Source organism: Mesocricetus auratus, unplaced genomic scaffold, assembly GCF_017639785.1.
Source record: "Mesocricetus auratus isolate SY011 unplaced genomic scaffold, BCM_Maur_2.0 Super-Scaffold_6730, whole genome shotgun sequence".
NCBI lineage: Eukaryota > Metazoa > Chordata > Mammalia > Rodentia > Cricetidae > Mesocricetus > Mesocricetus auratus.
In genome coordinates, this window is record NW_024429184.1 from 78,021,911 (window position 1) to 78,045,206 (window position 23,296).

At 42.7% G+C, this 23,296-nt stretch overlaps 1 protein-coding gene across 2 annotated transcripts in view; it reads right to left on the minus strand.

The window, feature by feature from the left end:
• The window catches only part of Epg5 (ectopic P-granules autophagy protein 5 homolog), a 90,072-nt gene that overhangs the window by 57,373 nt on the left and 9,403 nt on the right, over positions 1-23,296 (minus strand). For both annotated transcript variants that reach the window (XM_013118041.3, XM_013118040.3), the window contains exons 3-14: positions 22,820-23,063; positions 16,843-16,964; positions 16,333-16,440; positions 15,195-15,268; positions 12,965-13,070; positions 10,479-10,593; positions 10,007-10,157; positions 8,459-8,614; positions 5,291-5,448; positions 4,345-4,499; positions 2,800-2,940; positions 1,212-1,376 (exon numbers count right to left, since the gene is read on the minus strand). In XM_013118041.3, coding sequence (XP_012973495.1) covers positions 1,212-1,376; positions 2,800-2,940; positions 4,345-4,499; positions 5,291-5,448; positions 8,459-8,614; positions 10,007-10,157; positions 10,479-10,593; positions 12,965-13,070; positions 15,195-15,268; positions 16,333-16,440; positions 16,843-16,964; positions 22,820-23,063 — 1,695 coding nt within the window. The remainder of the gene's footprint in view (positions 1-1,211; positions 1,377-2,799; positions 2,941-4,344; positions 4,500-5,290; positions 5,449-8,458; positions 8,615-10,006; positions 10,158-10,478; positions 10,594-12,964; positions 13,071-15,194; positions 15,269-16,332; positions 16,441-16,842; positions 16,965-22,819; positions 23,064-23,296) is intronic.

A 23,296-nucleotide genomic window follows, 5' to 3' on the forward strand; every position in this document is an offset into this window, starting at 1 on the left:
TCTGGGAAATGGGAGGCTAAGGTGTTCCATTGCAGGCTGGATAATGTAAAGTTAGAGAAATGCCTCTGTGGCTCTCATCTGCCAGCCCTTCAGTGAGAGAAGGCCCAGATGAATCCCAGAAACGCCATGAGAAAGGCGCCCTGGCTTCAGTCTCCCCGTCTGTACACCATGCCATGAGGGCACACCACACAAGACAACAGCAACCAATAACTGACTTGCTGAAAACAAAGGATTCCAGACAGTTGCAGAGCTAATTTCTCCCCTCCCAAATGCTCACATTCGGGCCAATAAGCTAATTGATAACATCCAGGTAAAGAGGCAGGAAATCACTAACATGTCTTTTAGGAGACGTGGCATATAGCAAACACTTAATAATAAGTATTAATAATTCTAAACTGAGGAATTAATACATGGAGGAAATGCCTCAAGCTCTCTGTAGTAACTCTATGGGAAAGGCCTATTAATATCAATGTCTATAGATGGGCAATTGATGCCCAGAGTTCAGGAAGCTTGTTCAGAGTCACACTGTCAGGATTTCACAGAGCTGGGATCAGAGCAAAGCCAAACTCTTAATTCTGGCGACAATATGCAGGACAAACTACAGGAGAAGAGAGACCTCAGGCAGGAAATACAATTTGGAGGAACTGAAGTAACAAGTCAGTGACAAAACAGCACATTCAAATGGTCTAAGGATAGAGGGAAGACTTTCTTTTCTTTTTCTTTTTCTTTTTCTTTTTCTTTGACTATGGGTGCACACAGTAAGGCCACTGGCCAGTAAGCTCCATGGATCTCTCTGTGTCCACCTGTCCAGTGATGAGGTTATGGGTACCCACTACTGCACCCAGTTTTTACATGCTGGCTAGAGATGCAACCTGGGTTCTCACCATGGTAACAGAAAGCACATTACCAACCTAGTCAACTCCCTGCCCAACAGAATATTTTTTAATGTAGAATACCTTCATTAGAGGATGTTCATGGTATAAAACAGAATTGAAAAAAAGAGTACTTGGGAGATGTAGCTCAGTGGTAGGGTGCCTTCCAGACATGTTCGATCCCCAGAGGAAGAGAAAGAAGACAAGGAGAGCTTAAACTCTAACACAGCTGGAAGAATTTGCAGGCCTGGCAAGTGGCACACAGAGACACTAGTGCTTTAAGAAAACATTTTTCTGAAAGTGATGCATGTAAAACCCCGTTTCTCGGGACTGGCTTACCTGCTCAGCAAACCCCCAATTCAGTCCTTCTAGGATCACACAGGCCAACTTGTTCTTCACTGCTGTCAGGCTGTAATTCAGTAACCAATCGCGAATCACAGCTACCTCGGGGGCAGAAGGTTGCCAGAGGTACAATGGCAATTCTTTAAACAAGTATAAAGAAACCTTTTTAAAAAGAAAACAATAATTAAATGTAAGACTCAAGAAAAGCTTCAAGGCCAGCCTGGGTTAACAAGATTCAGTCTCAGAACTTTTTGAGACTTTTACAAATCTTTAAAATATATTGATGTTTTTACTGCAAGACAAAAAATAATAACTTTATTATAAGAACTTGTAGAAATGACACATGGATTTCACAAACAAATTTAAAATACACAGTCTAAAAAATTAGATAATTTTTGAAACTACAGATTGGTAAAAACAAAACAAACACAAATATATATATATAACCTATCTTAGTATCAATTTGAAGATTGTCATCAAACACATGTCTGGGTTTTATGCACTGGAATTTGTACTGAAGACAGGGCTCGTGAGATGGCGTAGCAGGCAAAAGCCCTTACCACCAAGCCTAACAAGCTGAGTTTGATCCCTAGAATCCACATGGTGGAAAGAGAAAACAAACCCTCACAAGCTGCCCTTTGATCTCCACACACATGCATGGCATGTTCAAGGTACAAGTGCACTGCACACATACACGCACTAAATAATAAGTAAACAAAAATTTAGTGAGAACTAAAACAAGCATCTCAAATATATTCATTGGCAATTATGTTCATAACAGCAATACTCATAATACCAAAAGGTAGAAGCAAACTAAATGCATATCACCTGACAAATGGATAAACAAAATGCGACATAGAAATTCAATGAAATACTACCCAATATTTAAAAAGAAGGCAATAAGCCAGACACAAGAAACCACCCACTATGATAACACTTACATTTTATGTCTGAAACAGGCAGCTTTGTGAAGACAGAAAGCAGATTAGCGGCTGCTTAGGGCCAAGGAAGATAAGGAATAAAGAATGAAGCTAAGGGTTTGAGAAACCTTGTGAAGGTTTCTTTGTATGACGACAAAATGCTCAAAAGTCAGCTGTACTAGCGGCTGCTCCTATCTGTGGCTATACTAAAAATCACTAGCACGAACACCTTCAACAGGTAAACATTATGGGAGATGAATTCCATTCAATAAAGCCTTCTTTAAGACTATGTAAGGGTTGCAAAAGGGACTGACAACAACAAAAGGTGGATGGTAGTATTGTACAATACTGACACTTTAGAAACTTACACTTAGGGTTTTATTTTGTAGGAGAGTCATTTCCTACAATGTTCTCATTACTGTCACTGCTTCATTAATTCAGGAGTCCTTTACTCATTCATTCATTCGTTCATATTTATTTGTTTGGTTGGTTTGGTTTTCAGTACAAGGTTTTTCTGTATAGCAGCCCTGGCGTCCTGGAACTTGCTTTGTAGACCAGGCTGCTCTCACCTACATCCGCCTCTAAGTGCTGGGATTAAAAGAGTGTGCCACCATTCCGGCCTACTTCAGGACTCTTTCAAAATAACAAATAATCAGCATTCTTACCATTCCAACCTGGTCGATGGTTTCTTGCACTCTATCCAAAAGGACAGAAATAATCTCAGGGTGAACAGCTGTGATGGCCCCCAAAAGCTCTCGACCAACCTTTGAAAAAGTCTCTCTGGTAGACAGGGTGACATAAGATACCTAAATGAGAAGTGGGGGAGGGGGAGAAATGGTACTTTTAATGCTAATTATCAATCAAAACATATTTTCATAGATTTTCTTTCCCACAAAACATAATCTCACATTGAGCCTCAGCTGACACAGTGTTCAAAACTATGTCAGAACTTGAAACAGCAAACTATCCACCTTGAGACTGGAAGGTGGGGGTGGGGGAGAAGTGGAAAAATATCTACAACCATTAGTTCAAGTACTGATTTTAAAGTGTGTATCCCAGCAATGTATGGTGGAGATGAGCCTGAAGCCACAGACACTTGGAAGCCTGAACCAAGAGAATCGTTTGAGCCCAAGAGATGGAGGCCTTTGGGCAACATGGTAAGATATCATCTCATAAAGAAAGTTTCTTATTCACAATGAAACAAATGAATAGCTAAACATTAATTTGAATAAATCACTAAAATGATTGTTTTCTTTTTTTGGTTTTAAGACAGGGATATGTATCTCTGGCTGTCCTGACCTGCTCTGTAGACCAGGTTGGCTGTGAACTCACAGAGATTCGCCTGCCTCTGCCTTCTAAATACTGGGACTAAAGCATACACTGCCCAGCCTAAAATGAATTTTTTAAAAATGTATTTCATAGGAATGCACAATAAATGCACAAAATAAAAGCCTAAGTGTAAAGTTCCTAAACTCTTGGTGTGCTATACAGGACTGTCCTCCAAGACAAACAACCACCATCTTCAGGGGTTCACTGTGCCTGCTCACAAATGATCAACACAGCTGGTGTAGCTGCCATTCCCTCAGAGGAGAGGGAAGGAGATGTACTGGTCCCCACCTGAGAATCCAGTCATTTCTATGAAGTTTTGTTCTAACAGATCAGGACCCCAGCATCTGGGATCTCAGGGACATCCTTGAAATCTTTGCATTTCTCCTCTATTAGAGAAAGAGCAGATAAAAACTAATACACCAGGATGTTACCTTAGCCTACCATTATGTAATGAGGAAAATGAAGACAGATTGACAAGTTATCTTTTCTGTTTAAGATCGACAACTAATAACAGAGCTAAACCAAAACTTCTCTTCCAAGTTCAGTATTTGTTCTACAATCTCACTTAAAGTGACATGGAAGTCACGTCTCCATGTTACTGACAGAAATAGAGGAGTGAGACATTTGGCGTGTGGCTATAGTAATAAAAGCTGCAATGCCAGGCTGTGCAAACCAAAGTTTACATCAAATGTCGAGAGAGAGTAGTGGGAAACAGAATAATAAAATATAGGTTTTCAAAATTCTCTATAGCACAAATTGTCCCTTTGACTCTCCATCCAGTCCATAAGTTCAATGGCTCAGTGAATCACAGTTTTTAAAAGCAATACCCAGGAATGAATGGAGAGTCAGAAGAAAGCGTTCACAACACTTCACATTCTAACCTCATATATCTCCAGAACAATCATTTTTATGAAGTCTTCGTCTACATTGGTTCTTCTGGCCCGAGCCATCTGAGAGAAGGTCGTCAGAAGGCAAATCTCTTCAGAGCTATTCATGGAAGAAAGACACTTCTCCAAGTTTGCAAAATGTTCTGGGTCTGCAAGTTCATATCAAAAAAATTAAAGTGGAGAAACCGGTTCATATATTTAGTTACACTACCAGAAGAAAAAACAACATTAAAATTAAAAGTTCACAAATATTTAAAAATAAAAAGGATCTTCCCCTGTCCAAAATGAGCTCCTACAGGTTCAGAAAGAAAGACAAATCAGTTGAACTCTGAGAGTTCAAAATATACAAATATATGTAGGCTCAGAGCAAAAAGTTAACATTAAACTTATGCCTCAATTCTGAAAAGCAAATACCAGCAGTTCAATGATAGAATACACTAAAATTTAATCAAGTTTTCACCAAAATTAATTTTTGTTGTTTTATTTTTAGGGATTTATTTTGTTGCTGAGGACTAAACCTAGAACCTTATAAATACAAAGTACATGCACAGTCTACCACTGTGCTACAAAATTAAGCTTTTGAAGAATTACTGTCTACCTCTTCATATGTCATAAAATCACTACAACTAAGAAAAGTAAAGCAGAAAAATTAGTGGAACAACTGGGCACAAACCTTAACAAATTTCAAGCCAATAAACATCACTTGTGATTAGACTAGAATTTTACACATGGAAAGAAATAATTCACCAAAGTTAAGCCACTAGGTTTACTGCACAGAATTTAGACCTAACTGAATTGGGTTTGAGATTTATTACCTTCTATCTAACACATCGGACAATGAAGCAGTCTCCCGAATGTCAAAACCATCCACAATGCTTGTAAAAGCATAATGCTGAGAGAGAAGCACACAAAGGGAGAGAAGGCTGCCCCAGCCAAGTACCTTGGAGCTGCCTCTTGCACTCGGCCGGCTGCAGGGAGGTACAGAGGTGCTGCAGGTTCCCACTCTCAGCCTGGTGCATGAGGTAGAAGAGCTTCCAAAGCATCGGGACCGACAGCGTGCCAAAGGGCATCTCAGACATAAAGAGCCAAATGCCAAGTCTGCACATTTGAAACAGCAACAGGGAAAAGTTCATATATTACAAAGCTTCACTACACAAAGAAAGTAGAAATAAGACTTCAGCTGTTCCACTTCCCTAACTTTCCCAACACACACACACACACATACTCACACACAGGCACGCATGGGGTAGAAGGGCTATCCTTTATCAAAAATGCTTTGTACTAAAACTATGAAATTTTTGGAATTTTTTATTTTGTAATATTTGTACATATATAATAGCATGTACCACAGAGAAGACTTAAGTCTAACATGAAAGTCTGCTACATAATTCACAAGAGCCAAGATACGGAACTAGAAGTCCATAATGGACCCCAGAGAAGTCCATTAATAGATGAATGGATAAAGAATACGTGTACACAGTCAGCAAGACAAAAAGGTAGCCCACAGATTGGGAAAACATTTACTAACCCCACATCTGATAGAGGGCTGATCTCCAAAATTTACAAAGAACTCAAGAAGCAAGTCTCCAAAACACCAAAGGATCCAATTAAAAAGTGAGGGACTGAACTAAATAGAGCATTCTCAACAGAGGATTCTAAAATGGCTGAGAGACACTTAACAAAGTGCTCAACATCACTAGCCATTAAGGAAATGCAAATCAAAACAACTCTGAGATATCATCTTACTCCTGTCAAATTGGCTAAAAACAAAAACACCAATGACAGTTCATGCTGGAGAAGATGTGGAGAAAGGGGAACACTCCTCCACTGCTGGTGGGAGTGCCAACTCGTACAGCCACTTTGGAAATCAGTATGGAGATTCCTCAGGAAAATGGTACTCAGTCTACCATAAGACCTAGCAATTCCACTCTTAGGCATATACTCAAAAGATGCCCATTCATACAACAAGGAGGTCTGTTCCACTATGTTCATTGCAGCATTACTTGTAATAGCCAGATTCTGGAAGCAACATAGATGTCCCTCAACTGAAGTGTGGATAGAGAAAATGTGGTACATTTACACAATGGAGTACTATTCAGTGAAAAAAAATGGAATCTTGAAATTTGCAGGCAAATGGATGGCACGAGAAGAAACCATCCTGAGATAACCCAGTCACAAAAAGACAAACATGGTATGTACTCACTCAGATATGGATTTTAGATATGGAGCAGGAGAGTGTCAGCCTACAAACCCAGTGCCAGTGAGTCTGAGAAACAGTGAGGTTCCCAAGAGATATATGCATGGAACCCCAGAGAAGTGGAATGAGGCAAGATCTTCTGAGCAGATTGGGAACATGGGGGGAGGGGATAAGAAACCAGGAAAAAGAGAGGAATAGAAGAGGAAGGGAGAAGAAGACATGGGGGAGCAGGAAAGTTGAGTCAGGGTAAGAATAGAGGAGAGCAAGATGAGAGATACTATAATAGATTGAGTCATTATAGGTTTGACGAGAGAGCTGACAACAGTGAGATTTCCAGAGATCTACAAGGATAACACCAACTGACAAACTAAGCAATAGCAAAGAGACTACCTTAATAGCCCCTCCCTGATGGTAAGATTGATGACTACCTTATGTATGCCATCCTAGAACCTTCATCCAGTGACTGATGGAAGCAGTGGCAGTTCAGCTAAACACTGAACTGAACTCCTGGAACCCAGTGACAGAGATGGAGGAGTGATGAGCAAAGGGGTCAAGACCGTGCTGGTGAAACCCACAAAGACAGCTGACCGGACAAAGGGGGGGCTCTTGAACCCCAGACTGATGGCCAGCAGGGGACTGATCCAGACTCCATGAATGTAGTGTCAGTGAGGAGGCCTCAGAAATCTCTGGGGCCTTTAGTAGTAGATCGATGTTTACCATGGCATATGAATGAACTTTGGGAGCCCATTCCACATAGAGGGATGTTCTCTCTGTCTGGACACATGGGGAAGGGCCTAGGTCCGGCCCTGGATGAAATGACAGACTCTGGAGATCCACCCATGGAGGTCTTCACCCTCCCTGGAGAAGGGTGTGAGTATTGGGTGGGGGACTGGGGATGGGGCTGGTGGAGGAACAAGGGAGGAGGGGTGGGAGAGGGAGTTGGGATTGACATGTGAATCATGCATGTTTCTAATTTAAATAAAACATATATTGAAAAAATAATAAATAAATAAAAGAATACATACACATACATACAATGCAACTTTAATCAGCAAAAGGGCAAGCAGATCAGTCAGAAGTGGAAGACAGCCAGAGAGGTAGAAGAGGCAAATATGAGCAAGATACAATGATTGGATTTGGATGCTTGTGTGTACTTTCTACACACGGCCCTAATGATAATTTTATATAGTATTTTACTGTGTTTACTTTGGTATAGCACATGACGTAAATGTGAAATTTTCCATGTATTACATAATATTAGCATCAGAAGTTTCTAATTCTTGATCTCTCTGTGCTAGGGATGTTCAATCTGCATCCACCATCAACTCATCCCATCCTTACAAAAACAAAGGTAATATTATCTTCACAAATTTCATATGAGACATAGAGAATATTAAGAAAAAGTGCTGGGTTTTAAATCAAAGATCCTTTTTAAGACCCCAATGAGAGAGAGGCTATCTTAGGGTTACTATTGCTATGATGAAACACCATGAGCTTACACTTTGTGGTGGTTTGAATACCTGCCCCCAAACTCATGTTTGAATGCTTGGCCCATACAGAATGGCTCTATTATAATGGCCCATACAGTGTGGCCTTGTTGGAGAAGTGAATCATTGCGGAGGTGGGCTTTGAGGTCTTATATGCTAAATGCTATGCCCAGTGTAGCACATGCTCTTCTTTTGCTGCCTGCAGATCAAGATGTAGAACTCTCAGAACCTTCTCCAGCACCATGTCTGTCTGCATGCCACCATGCTTCCCACCATGATAATGGACTGAATCTCTGAAACTGCAAGTCAGCCCAATTAAATGTTTTCCTTTATAAGACTTGTTATGGTCATGGTGTCTCTTCATAGCAATAGAAACACTAAGACACACTTCTACATTCCCAGGCAGGAAGCCCTTACCTCTTACCTTTTGGCTTTCAGGACATGTAGGACAGCTCTTAGAAACAACTCATCAAATTCAATCTGCAGTTTCTCCATGGAGTAGGGCTGTAGTGCTAATCCCATGCCTGTGGTATGGCTCACATACTGAGCCCAGTGGTCACTGACATAGCCAAGTGTCATCCTGAGCATGAGGAAAACAACACAACACTTCAGTCACTCACTCAGTATCTCCTGACATCACATGTGAAGGGCTAATATTAACTGCTAACTGCTCGGCTCTGAAGGCAATCTTAGTAGGGACATGAAAGCCATTCCTCATGGTAATGCACTAAGAAGGAGGCGTAAGAAAAAACGGTAAGAAAAATGACTAATCCATCACATGGGTAGTACTGACATTTCATGCCAGGCTGCATTCACAGCTATCCCCAGTTACATGTGGGCTGCAGGGCACAAGACAGACACACATGCTAGTAACCCAACCTCCTAAGGGGCTCCAGCCTTTGAAGGCATCCTATAATCTTCATAAAGCTGACTGAAATCTAAAATAAATTAATGTAAACCCATTAAGTTTGAAGAACAAAAGTGGGGAAGAGAGATTTTGCATTTTTATGAACTTCTTTTTGAGGGAACAGGTTATAAAAAATAGCCTATGTATGTGTTATGGGGAATAATTCAGAAAAAAAACTGAAGATATGGAAAGAGTATGAAGTGGATTTAGAGAAAAGCAGTACATAAACTCAAAAAATTTTTCACACTTGCTAATGAAACCACAAACCCACCTTTCATTCAAATACATGAAGTTCTCCCAGTTCAAATAGAGTGTGACTTATTTAAGTCTTTGAAATTTTTCTAAATATTTTAAACTACGGTAAGAAATGAATAATGGCAGTGAAGAATCACTGACTCCTCACAGTTCAGTCAGTGGCAATTCAGGAGAAAGCAGGCTGTGGTGGGAAGAGGGAACAAGTGAAAGGAAAGAGATGAAGGTCTGTGTGGGGGTTTGAAGGAAAACGGCCCCCAAAGGGATGGCAGTAACAGGAGGTGTGGCCTTGTTGGAGTAGGTGTGGTCTTGTTGGAGGGTAGGCTTTGAGGTCTTATATGCTCAAACCACACCCAGTTCACTTCCTGTTGCCTGCAAAATATAGAACTGTCAGCTCCTTCTCCAGCACCATGCCTGCCTGAATGCCACCACGTGACGATAACAGACTGAACCTCTGAACTGTAAGCCACCCAATTAAATGTTTTCCTTTATAAGAGTTGTCATAATCATGGTGTCTCGTCATAGCAATAGAAACCCTATCTAAGACAGCAGCCTACATCTTCCTTGACCCTTCTCTCCAGAAGCAGCTTTGAAAATCAGAACTCCAATAATAATTATATAAAAAAATCAATTGAATCTGAGATAATCAAATAATTTCATTGGAAACATTTATAAAATTCCCTGATGGGAGATGGCTGATGGGAGAGCTAGCCCACTTCTATGAGAAGACCTAAGTATAAACGTCCATCATCCCTCGCAGTGTCTGTGTCTAAGCAAGGAGACATGAGCATGATGTGCCAACAGCAACATTACCTGATCAGGTAGCCAATGCGCTTCACAAACTGCCGATAGCGGGCTCTGTTAAAGGTTTCTAACCCCACAGCTAGGAGTTCCACTAATGAGTTGGCAAAGGCAAAAATTTTCATCATCTCTTGGGGCCTTGTTGTTTCAGGTAAATAATCACCTAGAAGTGAAACCGAACACACATATATAATTCAGTGAGAAAACCAGGAGGGGGAGGAATTAATCCCATACCTCAATATCAAAGTTAAACAGGGAACTTGAAGGAATGCACATTAAGATCAATGTATTTAACCTAGGTAACATGTACACTAGTCAGCCTTCTTCATTTAAGCATGAAGTAAAAAACGAAAGTAACATAAGAGAAAGGAGGTTTGCACAGGAAGACACTCCCATCAACAGCCCCCCAAACATAAGACTTGATGCTTCCTATGTGGAGCCTGACCAGTACCACCGTTCAGTTATGACAAGAAAAAGTATCTACCTTTTGCTTTAAACCCAAGAAGATGTTGAAAGAGCTCATGAAAGGGAAACTGGGACAAAAGGATAACCAAGTCATCTTCATTAAGGAGAATCCAACTGGTCTCAGGGTCTTCATCCTAAAGGGAAGATGCCACATCACATCAGCAAACTAGTCTGGGTTTGCAGGAGCTAAGTTATCCAACTCACAAGGGCCTTACAGACACATCCTCAAGGGCAGTGAGCTAAATAAATAGCCTTAGATCCACAGACATCCTGGAAGGCCTCGGAAATGCAGGCATAATTCATATGTGTCTGGGCCATATCCACTGTTCAGAGCCTGAAACAGCACTCATTAAATTTCTATCATGAAGATAAGAATAAAGACTCTTCTAGAGCCAGGAGGTGGTGGCTCATGCCTTTAATCCCAGCACTGGGGAGGCAGAGGCAGGCAGATCTCTGAGTTTGAGGCCAGCCTGGTCTGGTCTACAGAGAAAGTTCCAGGACTGCCAGAACTACACAGAGAACACCCAAAACAAACAAACAAACAAAAAAGAAAGCATAAACAAACAAAAAAAAACCCTCTTCGAGAGTGAGGACCTTACTATGAGGCCCACTACTCAGACAACAAATTAACAATTAATGAAACAACCATATTCTACTACAGGCCAAGTTATTCCTACTACAGTTCTCTTCTACTAAAACTCAAAGTCTACTCTCGCTTTCATCTGACTTTTGAGGAAGCTGCTAGTATTTGCTATAGATGTCTCAGGTTCTGTGGGAAAGACAAAACTGTGATCAAAGATCACTCAGAGGATATCTCTGAGACCTTTATGATACAGAGCCTTAATGTCACCTTAGAAATCAAGTTAGCATGTGTCCCCCCATATGCATTACATTAAAAGGGAAGGACTTGAATGTATTACAGCAATTTCAACAAGGGACTAATCAATCAACTCAGCAATTCATTCATAATATCCTAAACACATTCTTCCTTATCTGTTTCCACTACAGTTTAGTTATATTTTTGTCCCATGATTCATGTATCAGTAGCTTAGTTCCAAGTCTAGTAGTATTGGAAGTTTCTGTTTGACCTTTAAGAGATGAGCCTAGTGCAAAGCCCTTAATTATTGGTGGTACTTCCCTTAAAATAAAGGGGAGTTCTCATAGGAGGGTAATAGAGTAATACCATGTATATAATGGCTAACACAGTAGTTTTTTACTCTGGCTGAACATTAGATCACGTGGTAGGCTCAGAAACTTATATCTATATGTGGGTTTGACAAGCTTTATAAATTGCCCCAGTGAGCCTTATGTGGAGCTAGTGTTGAGACACAAATGATGTGAATGAACCACAGGGCTTTCCCTGAAACAGACTTTCCAGTCCAGCTAAGCTCTTAATAGTCTCAAGTACTAAGTTCTTCTGGGTTGTTTTGCTTTGTTTTTTCCTCATTTGCTGTTAGTCTTGTTAGGTTTTTACTTGTTCTGTTAGGGAGGCAGCTTTTATTTTTTTGTTGGTGATGGTCTTTTGGCTTTTTGGGCGGTGGGAGGAGTGTCTTGTCATTGACCTAGGCTGTCCTACATCTCAGAATCCTCCTTCATTTTCCACTATTACAGGCATGCACCATGATGCCCAACTCCCTAAGATCTTGAATTCACTAAACTCGAATCCTCCTTCCTTTCCCCACTGAGTGCTGGAATTACAGGCATGCGCCATGATGCCCAACTCCCTAAGATCTTGAATTCACTAAACTTCTTACAGAGTGCTAGCCAAGAAGCAAGCACCAATGTAGAATCTGTCTCTGGGGTTAACTTCAGGGAACCCATCAAAAAGGGGGGAGGAGACTATTTTAAAGAAAGACCACTCTAGAGAAAAGCAAAGAATAAAAACAATAACAAAAAAATGCCTCATCAGAGTTTCCCCACAGGGTTTGCACACCCACAAGAGGTGATAAAGAACAAAACAGCTACAAATGGGAGCACTCATCCGTGAATGGGCCCTGGTGCAATACATCCACATGACCTCCACAGCAGCATGGGTGACTGAGACTGCTGCCTAGTGTCTACTCCTCACACAGAGGATTCTAGTGAATCAGGTCAGTGAGCATCTCAGAACGTCATGCCAGGGTTTAAGACAGAGTACACGCTATATACATAATATATAAAAACACCTGCCTTTATCTGCTGAGCCTCTGCGCTGCCAAATCTGGAACTCACCCAGAAAGAGGCCAAGGAATTGCTAATGAGCAGAAGAAAATTCCTCACAAATACACCACTATTTGTAGAGGAAAGAAAAATTAACCAGAATTTTCTTAAAACTTTTTTTGAATTGTCAAGAAGCTGGATTTTATTCATTAAATTTTCATCAAAATTATTCAGAGCAGGTTGTGTGTGAGACCATAGTCCCAGGAACCTGTTACTATGCAAAAACCTTAACATAATTTCACAAAGCAATGCGCTACCTGTAAGAAGAGCTCAAAACTGACTAAAGGGAACACTGCAGACAGTTACCTCTTCTCCTCCTTCATCTACGAGTGTCCAGTTCCCAGATGCAGGCCCTGAAGACGATGGTTTCCACTCACCAGGCTTCATGTGGCACATATACTCGGCTCGATTTCTAAAAGACAACAGATACAAATCTGCCCATTTGAACAGAGAAAGTCACCTGTCCTAAAGAAGAGTCAGGAATCAGTCAAGCTGTCAAAGGGTTTAAAGTATCAAACACGAAGTAAGAACTCGGACCAAGAATAACAGTGCTTAGCTTTAAATCCTAGTACTCGGAAGGCAGAGGCAGGCAGATCTCTCTGAGTTCAAGGTCAGCCTAGGCTAGATAACTAGCTGCATACCAGCCTAGGATAGATAATAGCAAATTCTAGATCTGGTCTACACAGTGAGACCCTGTTTCAAAAAAATATAAGTAAAGGCTGGAGAAACGGCTCGGGGGGGGAGGGGTACGAGCACCTACTGTTCCTGCACGTGACCCAGGTTCAGTTCCCAGCACTGGTGTCGGGCAGCTCACAACCACCTGTGACTCCAGCTCCACGGATCCAGAGCCCTCTTTCGGCCTCCACAGGCACCTACACTCAATACACACATCCTCACACAGACACATACTAGTACCCATGATTAAAAATAAACACAAATCTTTCTAAAGATGTGTCTTATCAAAAATAAAAAAGGTATTATGCAGTTGCTACAGAGACTTGTTTCAGACCAAAAGGTATACATAAAGGAAAAAAACACCCTAGTTGAACAGTATCTCCCTGCTCAGGAGCAGTCTCAGGAGCAGGCAGTAAATGGAAGCCGGAAAAATCAGCAACATGATCTTCCAAGCAGTCATTCCATCTGATGAGCAATGTAACCACAACAGTTTCCTCTTGGACTACAACCTAGCTTGCAGTCCTCACTGAAAATGCACCTACCCACTACTCTCTTTAGCCAGAAACCTCCTACAAACTCCAGCTCTGGAGTTCAGATGTTTCCCTTTTAACAGAGAAAAGGCCAATCCTGAGCCCCAGATGTCCATGAGAATATGCCACTTGCATATTGTCAGGAACCTTAATTTTAATTCTGTATGAAACAGCCCTCCTTTCTGTACTTCTGTTAGTGCTATCAATAGCCTCCTGGTCTCTGGGCTCACATAGGTCTAGAGTTAGCAGTTACACATTGCTTCTCTGCATTCTTTAATCAGCTACTAACCCATTTCCCAAGAAGTCGTTTCGGTTTCCACACTCTATCTACTATCATGACTCTAGTCAATACAGGCCCAGAGGTCGGTTAGCTGGTAGTAATAGTGTTCAGGGTCACCAACAAACAGGATCTGCATTCTCCCAGGGTCAGAAACACACCTGCTCTTTTGCTGGGTGATTGATTAGGATCCTGAGCCAGGAGAGGCATAAATATCTGTAGCCATCAATGAAGCAATGAAAAACCACACACTCTTCTGCCTCCACTCCACCATCTAGCCAAAACAACGCCCCTCCCCACACACTTTTTTTTTTTTTTGAAATACGGTCTTGGTGTAACTCAAGTTTATCTTGAACTGAAGACACTCCAAACACAATCTCACAACCCCTGGAGTGCTGTGATAACAACTGTGTCCCACCACACCTGGCCTAATCTTCCTTAAGGACAATTTGTGCTCCCTGTTCAAAAACCTTTCACTTGTTCACAGGCCAAGCCATATCTAGCATAGATTCTCTGGCTTTACTTTCAAGGCCTTCTACCCTCCAGCCCCCACCCAGTTACTCACCTTGACGCTTTCGGCCACCTACACCCCAATCCTCTGCACACCTGGGCTAGGGCCTTTGCTCACACTATTCTTCCCAGTCCTCACCTAATGAGATGCAGCCCACTCTACAAAGCTGACTCATCCACTGTGGAACTGTCTCTGACTAATGGCTGCACTCCTCCTGCAGTGCTCACAATTCCACAGTTCAACACTTACACCAGATACCCCTCTATTCTAAGGAACATACTATCTCTTAGTCTATGGCACCTTTCACAATGATATACACAATGAGAGACAAACCCACTAAAAGGGGGCCCACAAAAACTGTTAATAAGCAGCTAGACGCACCACTCTGGGGCAGGGATATCAAACCCAAAGAAAATCTGCAATGCTACATTCAAGAATGCCACTGCTTCCCGTAGCAGTTCTCTTTGGATGTGGGCAGTTAAAAAAACGGACCCTCTCATAGAGTATTTCAGTTGCTACTTCACAAAGCTCTTCCACACTTACTTGACAGGAGACATCAGCAGGGCAAGGGACTGCATGAAATGAAAGACCCCTGAAGGGTTATTCAACACTTTGATCTGAAATCAGAAAATGAAAAAAAGCATACTGGAGAAAACCAACTCAAACTGGTTTACATGTACCTAATAAGCAAGATGCTAGTCAATGAACAAAACTTAGCCTGACTCCTGCTCCAAACCACAAAGCACAGCTGTGGTAGTTACCTGCACACTATCTAAGAGCAGAGGCTGAGCAGCTGATGTCAAACATCTGCAACAGCTGTGATGGAGCCCAGCACTGATGCTTTAAACCAGAAAAAAAAAACCCTCCTTCTCTTCAAAATGATTTAGGCTCCATGCCACCAGAAATACTAAAGTTAAGAAAATAGAAGGAGTTCAGTTGAACTTGGCATACATTTTGGTTCCTGCTATCTGAGTGGTTGCTATAAATAATAAAAGTGGACAAAAGGTGCTTGGCAAAAGAGAAACTATACACCATATGGTCAACTGGTAAGTGTATGCAAGTTGCTAATAGGTTTAAGAGTCTATTTCACAATACCAATTTTTCTGTGAGATGGATTAATGTAGAGAGGTGTGGCAATTACTACAGAAGAGAAAAACAGTCCTAGTAAGCTCTCCTACTCCAAAATCTTACCAAATTAAACATTTGTGAGCCTACCCAGCAGGGTTACATCTGAACTTTTGCAATTCTGTTCTAATTTCTTCACCTGTGATGACCCAGAAAGTGCTGGCACTAACTGCACACACATGTACTCCTGGTTTAGAGGTTTTTACATAAGGAGCCAGAAAGAGGGCTTAGTGCTCCCCAAGAGAGCACTCGCTGCTCCCCAAGAGAGCAAGGGGAGGGTTTGGTTCCCTGCACCCAGATCCAGAAGCTCACAACCACCTTTAACTCCAGTTCCAGAAGGTCAATGCCTTCTAGCTTCTACAGACACCTATATGCATACAGTGCACCTAAGTCCATGCAGACACATACAGCATACAAGTAATAGAAATATATGTCTTTTACATTTCTATTTAACTAGCACTCGATTAGGTATTTGGGGGATGGGTTGTTTTAAACATTTCTTAAGGAAAAACTAATAAAATCCCTAGTCCACCCCCAAAACAGAAGATCATCATACCTGTATGAAAGGAACAGCCCACTTACTGACGCCAGCCGGACACCGAAGAATGTGGTTGAGGAGGAAGAAGTGATCTCCAGGACAGCCAACTCTTTGTAACACTGACACCTGAACAACAAAAGGACTCGTGGTTTCACTAGTTTAATAAACTCGTGGACACAGGGAGCTGTCCAGACATAAGTGCCCTCTGTAATGCATCTAAATTTTCCAAATCCTGACACCTTTCTTCTCATGTTAAGTACGACCAAGTTCATCATCAAACATGAGTAGATAGGTATTCACTTCCCTCTGTATTTCCTGAGTTCAACTCTGACCTGAAAGCCAGCGTTCATTAGAGACACAAGTAACAAATACATTGTAATCATGTGTCATCATCAAGGAAAAGTCATTAACTCATTAAATGAATTGTCTGGAAAAGCTATAAAAGAAAAATATGAAATACAAAATAAGAAATGATTCTTAAATTACCCAAGCAATGAAAGACGTCTATGCCTGCATCTGTTCCCTTACCAGTTTCTGCAGCCACAGAAGGATGTCCTCGTGGAACTGGGCATCTTCACTAACTCTCCTGGTGAACATGAACAAGACACTGATACACTCCTTCAGCTGACACACATCAGAGGGGATGCTTTCTGTCAGTTTAGAGAATGTAAAGAAGAGAGGATTAGATGAGCCCTCCTGAGGGAACTGGGGATTTTAGCTTCTCCACTTAAAGCAAAGAACCCAAAATGTGCAAAACAGATAGTTCAGATAAAAACCCAAAGAGGGGGTCCACTTCCTGACTGAGGGTGCTCCTGCTACTGAGCCCTCCTCTCCTTGCTGGATCATGGCCCACTGAACTCTGAGTCAAAGCAAATGCTTCTGCCTTAAGTTGTCAGAAAAGCAGTAATACAAAGAGACAGCACCAATGTGTAGGGCTGCTGTAGCAAGCATGGCATGTGGTCCTTATGCCTGTGGAACTAATTTGCTGGGTAAGCAAGCAGAACCTGATGGGCCATTCTGTAGAGAGTGTTAGGCTAGATACAGACAATGAGGGCCTGGCTGATGAGGTGTTTTAGAGTTTGTGTTAAGGGTTTTATTGCTGTGAAGAGACACCATGACCACAGCAAGTCTTAAGAGGAAAACATGTAATTGAGGTGGTGGCTTACAGTTCAGAGGTTCAGTTCATTATCATCATGGTGGATAGCATAGCAGCATGAAGGCAGACTTGGTGTTTTCTGGCTACATCTTGATCAGACGGCAACAGGAAGTGGACTGAGACTCTGGGGTAGCTTGAGTATAGAAGACTCAAAGCCCTCCCCTGTGGTGATATTTTGTTTATGATCTAACAAATAAAGTTTGCCTGAAGACCAGAGTGCAAAGGTAGCCAGCCACACTAGTTAGCCATAGAGGCCAGGCAGTGGTGGTATACATACACCTTTAATCCCAGGACTCAGGAGACAGAGGCAAATGGATCTCTGTGAGTTCAAGGCCACCCTGGGTTACACCAGAGTGAATCAGTCTAAAACAGAAATAGAGCTCACACCTTTGATCCCAACACTTGGGATCACATGCCTTTAACGTAGCACTAGGGAGGTGGAGACTGGAGTGTGATGAGAATATAAGGTAGGAGAAGACAAGAGCTGAGAGCATTGCACTCTGAGGATTCATGGAGACAGGATCGCCCATTTTGGTCAAAGGTAAAGAGTTAGTGATGGCCACTCTGCTCTTCTGATCTTCAGCTTTTAGCCAATTTCTGTCTCTGGGTTTTTATTATTTGTGCTACACATCCCCAGAGTGACACATGTCCTCCAACAAGACCATTCCTACTCCAACAAAGCCACACCTCCTAATTGTGCCACTCCCTTTGGGGGCCATTTTCTTTCAAATCACCACAGAGCTGAACAAGGGCTCTATTGGGAACTTGGACAGAGGCCATTCCTGTGATATTTGGGCAAAGAATCTTGCCCGTCCTAACCAAAATTATAGACTAATTTGTTTGGTGGAGAAAATCTCAAGACAGGCAGTATTCAAGTTACAGCATGGCTAGTGCTCTTTTCTTATGCAGCTCTACATGGAAGAGGGCAACAAGGGGAGCAGAAAGACATGAACAATGTGTGGGTTAGCCAGGAAAGGGGTGAGTTTAGCTGCAGACAAGGCAGTGCTGAGATGACAGGATACAGTGAGGGCAAAGCCCTAAACATCAAACACTCCAACTTGTAAAAATGCACATGCATTTAAAAGGTGAGAGCCTAACCTGAGAATGTCCCTGAAAGGGTTCCTTCCCCGTAAAAAACAACCTAGGCAAGTGTTTGAGAGAAGTGGGTCACACTATATTTCAGGCTGGTAGAACTCAGGACCACTGTACCCACATTACTGGTTTTACAGGAATGACATGTGGAACAGTAAGGGGGACGTGGTTTCTTGTTCCAAGAATATGAAAGCTGCAGTAAGGCTGGACAATATGGAGCAAAGTCAAATCCCTTGCAGGGAGGTACCACAAGGCCATCAAATAAGGCTGCAAACATGAAGCCTAAGTTGCAAAGAAGACCTCAGGATACTGAAGATGACAGAATTAAGGGACATCCACCAAGGAGAGTGGCAGGCATGGAGTAGATGGAACCAGTCCAATACAGAGACCATGAGTGCTGTAGGTAGTAAAGCAGACAAGGACAGTTACCCAGGGTTTTTGGATGCAAATGATTCTTTCAAGCCCCAGATGCCCAGACATGGAGCAACAGGATCTGATGCTTACCCTGCTGGTTTTGTTAGAACAAGGGTCTGTACCTTCAGGCTAGATGCTACAGACTGAATTAGGCCATGCCTCCCTGCAGCTCTGTCTGGGACAGATAGTTTTCAATTTATGAAACTGGGCTCCTCCCCACTTTGTCATGCTATCCTGAACTAAACCACTAGAAGTGAAACTTCCCATCAGTCTAAAATGTTACAAAACATTACATTTTTCTTTTGTTCTTGGGACTCTTCTAAAAACTTCTCGAGATTTTGCAGAGAGAAGTGATCTGAAGATACTCCCTGGCCTCCCTGGCATCCCTTTCATTGTAGCGTGCCCACGCTCTTGTGCTAGCCCTCTCTCTCTCTCACACTCTCTCGCCTTTCTTCTCTCTCACACACGCGCACTCTCGCCTTTCTTCTCTCTCACACACACGCGCACACACTCTCTCTCTCCTTTCTTCTCTCTCACACGTGCATGCACTCTCTCCTTTCTTCTCTCTCACACACGTGCACATACTCTCTCTCTCCTTTCTTCTCTCTCACACACACGCGCACACACTCTCTCCTTTCTTCTCTCTCACCCACACGTGCACACACTCTCTCTCTCCTTTCTTCTCTCTCACACACACGCGCACACACTCTCTCTCCTTTCTTCTCTCTCACCCACACGTGCACACACTCTCTCCTTTCTTCTCTCTCACACACACGCGCACTCTCTCCTTTCTTCTCTCTCACCCACACGCGCACACACTCTCTCTCTCCTTTCTTCTCTCTCACACACACGTGCACACACTCTCTCTCTCCTTTCTTCTCTCTCACCCACACGTGCACACACTCTCTCCTTTCTTCTCTCTCACACACACGCGCACACCCTCTCTCTCCTTTCTTCTCTCTCACCCACACGTGCACACACTCTCTCTCGCCTTTCTTCTCTCTCTCTCACACACTCTCTCTTTCTTCTCTCTCACACACACGTGCACTCTCTCCTTTCTTCTCTCTCACACACACGCGCACTCTCTCCTCTCTCCTTTCTTCTCTCTCACACACACGCGCACTCTCTCCTTTCTTCTCTCTCACCCACACGTGCACACACTCTCTCTCCTTTCTTCTCTCTCACACACACGTGCACACACTCTCTCTCTCCTTTCTTCTCTCTCACACACACGTGCACACACTCTCTCTCCTTTCTTCTCTCTCACACACACGTGCACACACTCTCTCTCTTGTTTCTTCTCTCCCACACGTGCACGCACTCTCTCCTTTCTTCTCTCTCACACACACGCACACTCTCTCCTTTCTTCTCTCTCACCCACACGTGCACACACTCTCTCTCCTTTCTTCTCTCTCACCCACACGCGCACACTCTCTCTCTCTCCTTTCTTCTCTCTCACACACACGCACACTCTCTCCTTTCTTCTCTCTCACCCACACGTGCACACACTCTCTCTCCTTTCTTCTCTCTCACACACACGTGCACACACTCTCTCTCTCCTTTCTTCTCTCTCACACACACGTGCACACACTCTCTCTCCTTTCTTCTCTCTCACACACACGTGCACACACTCTCTCTCTTGTTTCTTCTCTCCCACACGTGCATGCACTCTCTCCTTTCTTCTCTCTCACACACACGCACACTCTCTCCTTTCTTCTCTCTCACCCACACGTGCACACACTCTCTCTCCTTTCTTCTCTCTCACCCACACGCGCACACTCTCTCTCTCCTTTCTTCTCTCTCACACACACGCGCACTCTCTCCTTTCTTCTCTCTCACCCACACGTGCACACACTCTCTCCTTTCTTCTCTCTCACACACACGCGCACACACTCTCTCTCTCCTTTCTTCTCTCTCACCCACACGTGCACACACTTTCTCCTTTCTTCTCTCTCACACACACGTGCACACACTCTCTCTCTCCTTTCTTCTCTCTCACCCACACGTGCACACACTCTCTCCTTTCTTCTCTCTCACCCACACGTGCACACACTCTCTCTCTTGTTTCTTCTCTCCCACACGTGCATGCACTCTCTCGTTTCCTCTCACTCACACGTGCATGCACTCTCCTTTCTTCTCTCACACGTGCATGCACACACTCTTGTTTCTAGTCTCTTACTCACACGTGCATACACTCTCTTGTTTCTTCTCTCTCTCTCTCTCTCACACACACACACACACACAGACAGACATACACACACAGTAGTTTCTCCCATCTGTATCTCTTATTCTCTTTTATAGTGGTTTGGTTTTATTTTTATATATACAGGGTCTCACTATGGAGCTCTGGCTGTCATAGAACTCATTGTGTAGATCAGGCTGACCTAAAACTCACAAAGATCCACCTGCCTCTGCCTTTGCCTCCCAGGTGCTGGGATTAAAGGCAAGCACCACTATGCCTGGCTTTATTCTCTCTTAATGAAGCTCCTTTCTAGGCTTTAATGGGTGGCTCTCCTTTTCTTTAAGGCCTGATCTTGTTTAGATCTCCATATATTATGCTGTCTGTCTAATACTTTCTCCCACTGGAGGCCAACAATGGTCTCCAGGCCCTTTGTCCTTATGAAATGCATTCTTACAAAAGGGGTTACATGTGAGCTTTCTTCCAGATCAATCACTGCTATTCTTTTGCTTTTAATAGGTTTCAAGGCTTTGATTTGGGGAATCTGAACAATGCTGGGACCATTAAAAACTATAAACTATGGGGACTTTTGAAGTTAAACTTAGTGCAAATTGAATTGAGATTGCCAGGGCTAAAAGCAAAACACGTAGTGTGGATGTGAAATGTTCCCTAATTTACATCAATACTTGGTGCCAGTTGGTAACAATTCTTGGAAGGTTGTGAACCTGTAAGAAGTTGAGCGTCATTAGAGGAAGTGGGCCCCTGGAGGCCAGCTGCTTATATCCCGCCATCATGATTCCCCTGCCATGATGGAAGATGTATCTATTTTACTGTGAGCCAAATAAACTCTCCTCCTCTCCCAAAACAATCCCCACAAGGTTCTACCAACGTGTCACACACTTGGTCTGAAGACAAACTCTGCTGGCAGAGTGCTTGACTTAGCATGCATGAGAGGACTGAGAACAAGGCTCAAGGGAGAGCAGGTAACTACCATGAAAAAAGAAAGAAATTAAAATTTCTATTTCAGAACATTATAGAGCATCAGTTAAAATTTCAAGAAACAAGAAAGTGAACAAACCAAAGATAAATAAATAAAGTGCAAGAGAGATACAGGAGAATGAGAAGGTACTCTGGGGGATGGAGAGCTTGCTCAGGGTGTAGAGCACTTGTTGTTGCAGAGAACCCATGCAGGTTTTGAATCCCAGCACCTACATGGCAGCTTACAACCATCCCTAACTTCAGTTCCAAAGGATCCAACGCCACCTTCTGATCTCTGCAGCACCAGGCATGGTGCAAAGACATATATGTAGGCAGAACTCTCAAACACATAAAATAAAAATGAATCTAATAAAATAATAACAATAAATTAGAAAAAAAAGAAAAGGTAACCTGATGATTAGATTTCAGATCAAATGCCATTTGACACTACTTAGCAAAGGCAAAGAAAGGCATATTTTTGCCTTCCTAAAGGAGAGGAATGACAGCCATGGGGAAAGGGGACCTCATACTACTCAGGAAACATCAGTAAACATTGTGGTTAAAGGGGCAAGGAAAGAAAAACACACAATGATACCATGTGAAACCAATTAGTATCCAGTCAACTCACACAGGTTATACCCTCAATTCTTTTCCACATTTAAGAGGGAAGCTCACTCTTTACCTACCTTGGTCTTGCTGATAAATGGCTAAAGATCTCAGAACAGCTGAGCTATTGAGCAACGTGTAGATGTACGACTCCACTTGCAACCTCGAGAGCACAGAAGTGTAAGAATGAAGGGCCAGGGTCTGGTGGAGGTGCTCAGATTTGGCATCAAATAGCTTCTTCAGTTCTCCCAGGACATTTTCATTCATCTCTACTCTCTGGTAGTGATGATGACCATAAACTTTCACTTGATCTGCACAGATACCCTACCGGCAGATAAAGGATGAAACATGAAACCAGCCGCATTTGATGTAGCCAGGCAGCAGGTGTAAGACACAGGCTTGGGCACCATTTCCAAAAAGCTTATAATCACAGTGAGGGGCCACCACTACACATACAAAACAATACTAGCAAATAATGGCCATGTGAAAGGGAACATTGCCAATCATGAATACATGACAAGTTCTGTAAAGAGTAACCTTGAAAGTCATCAGGGAAA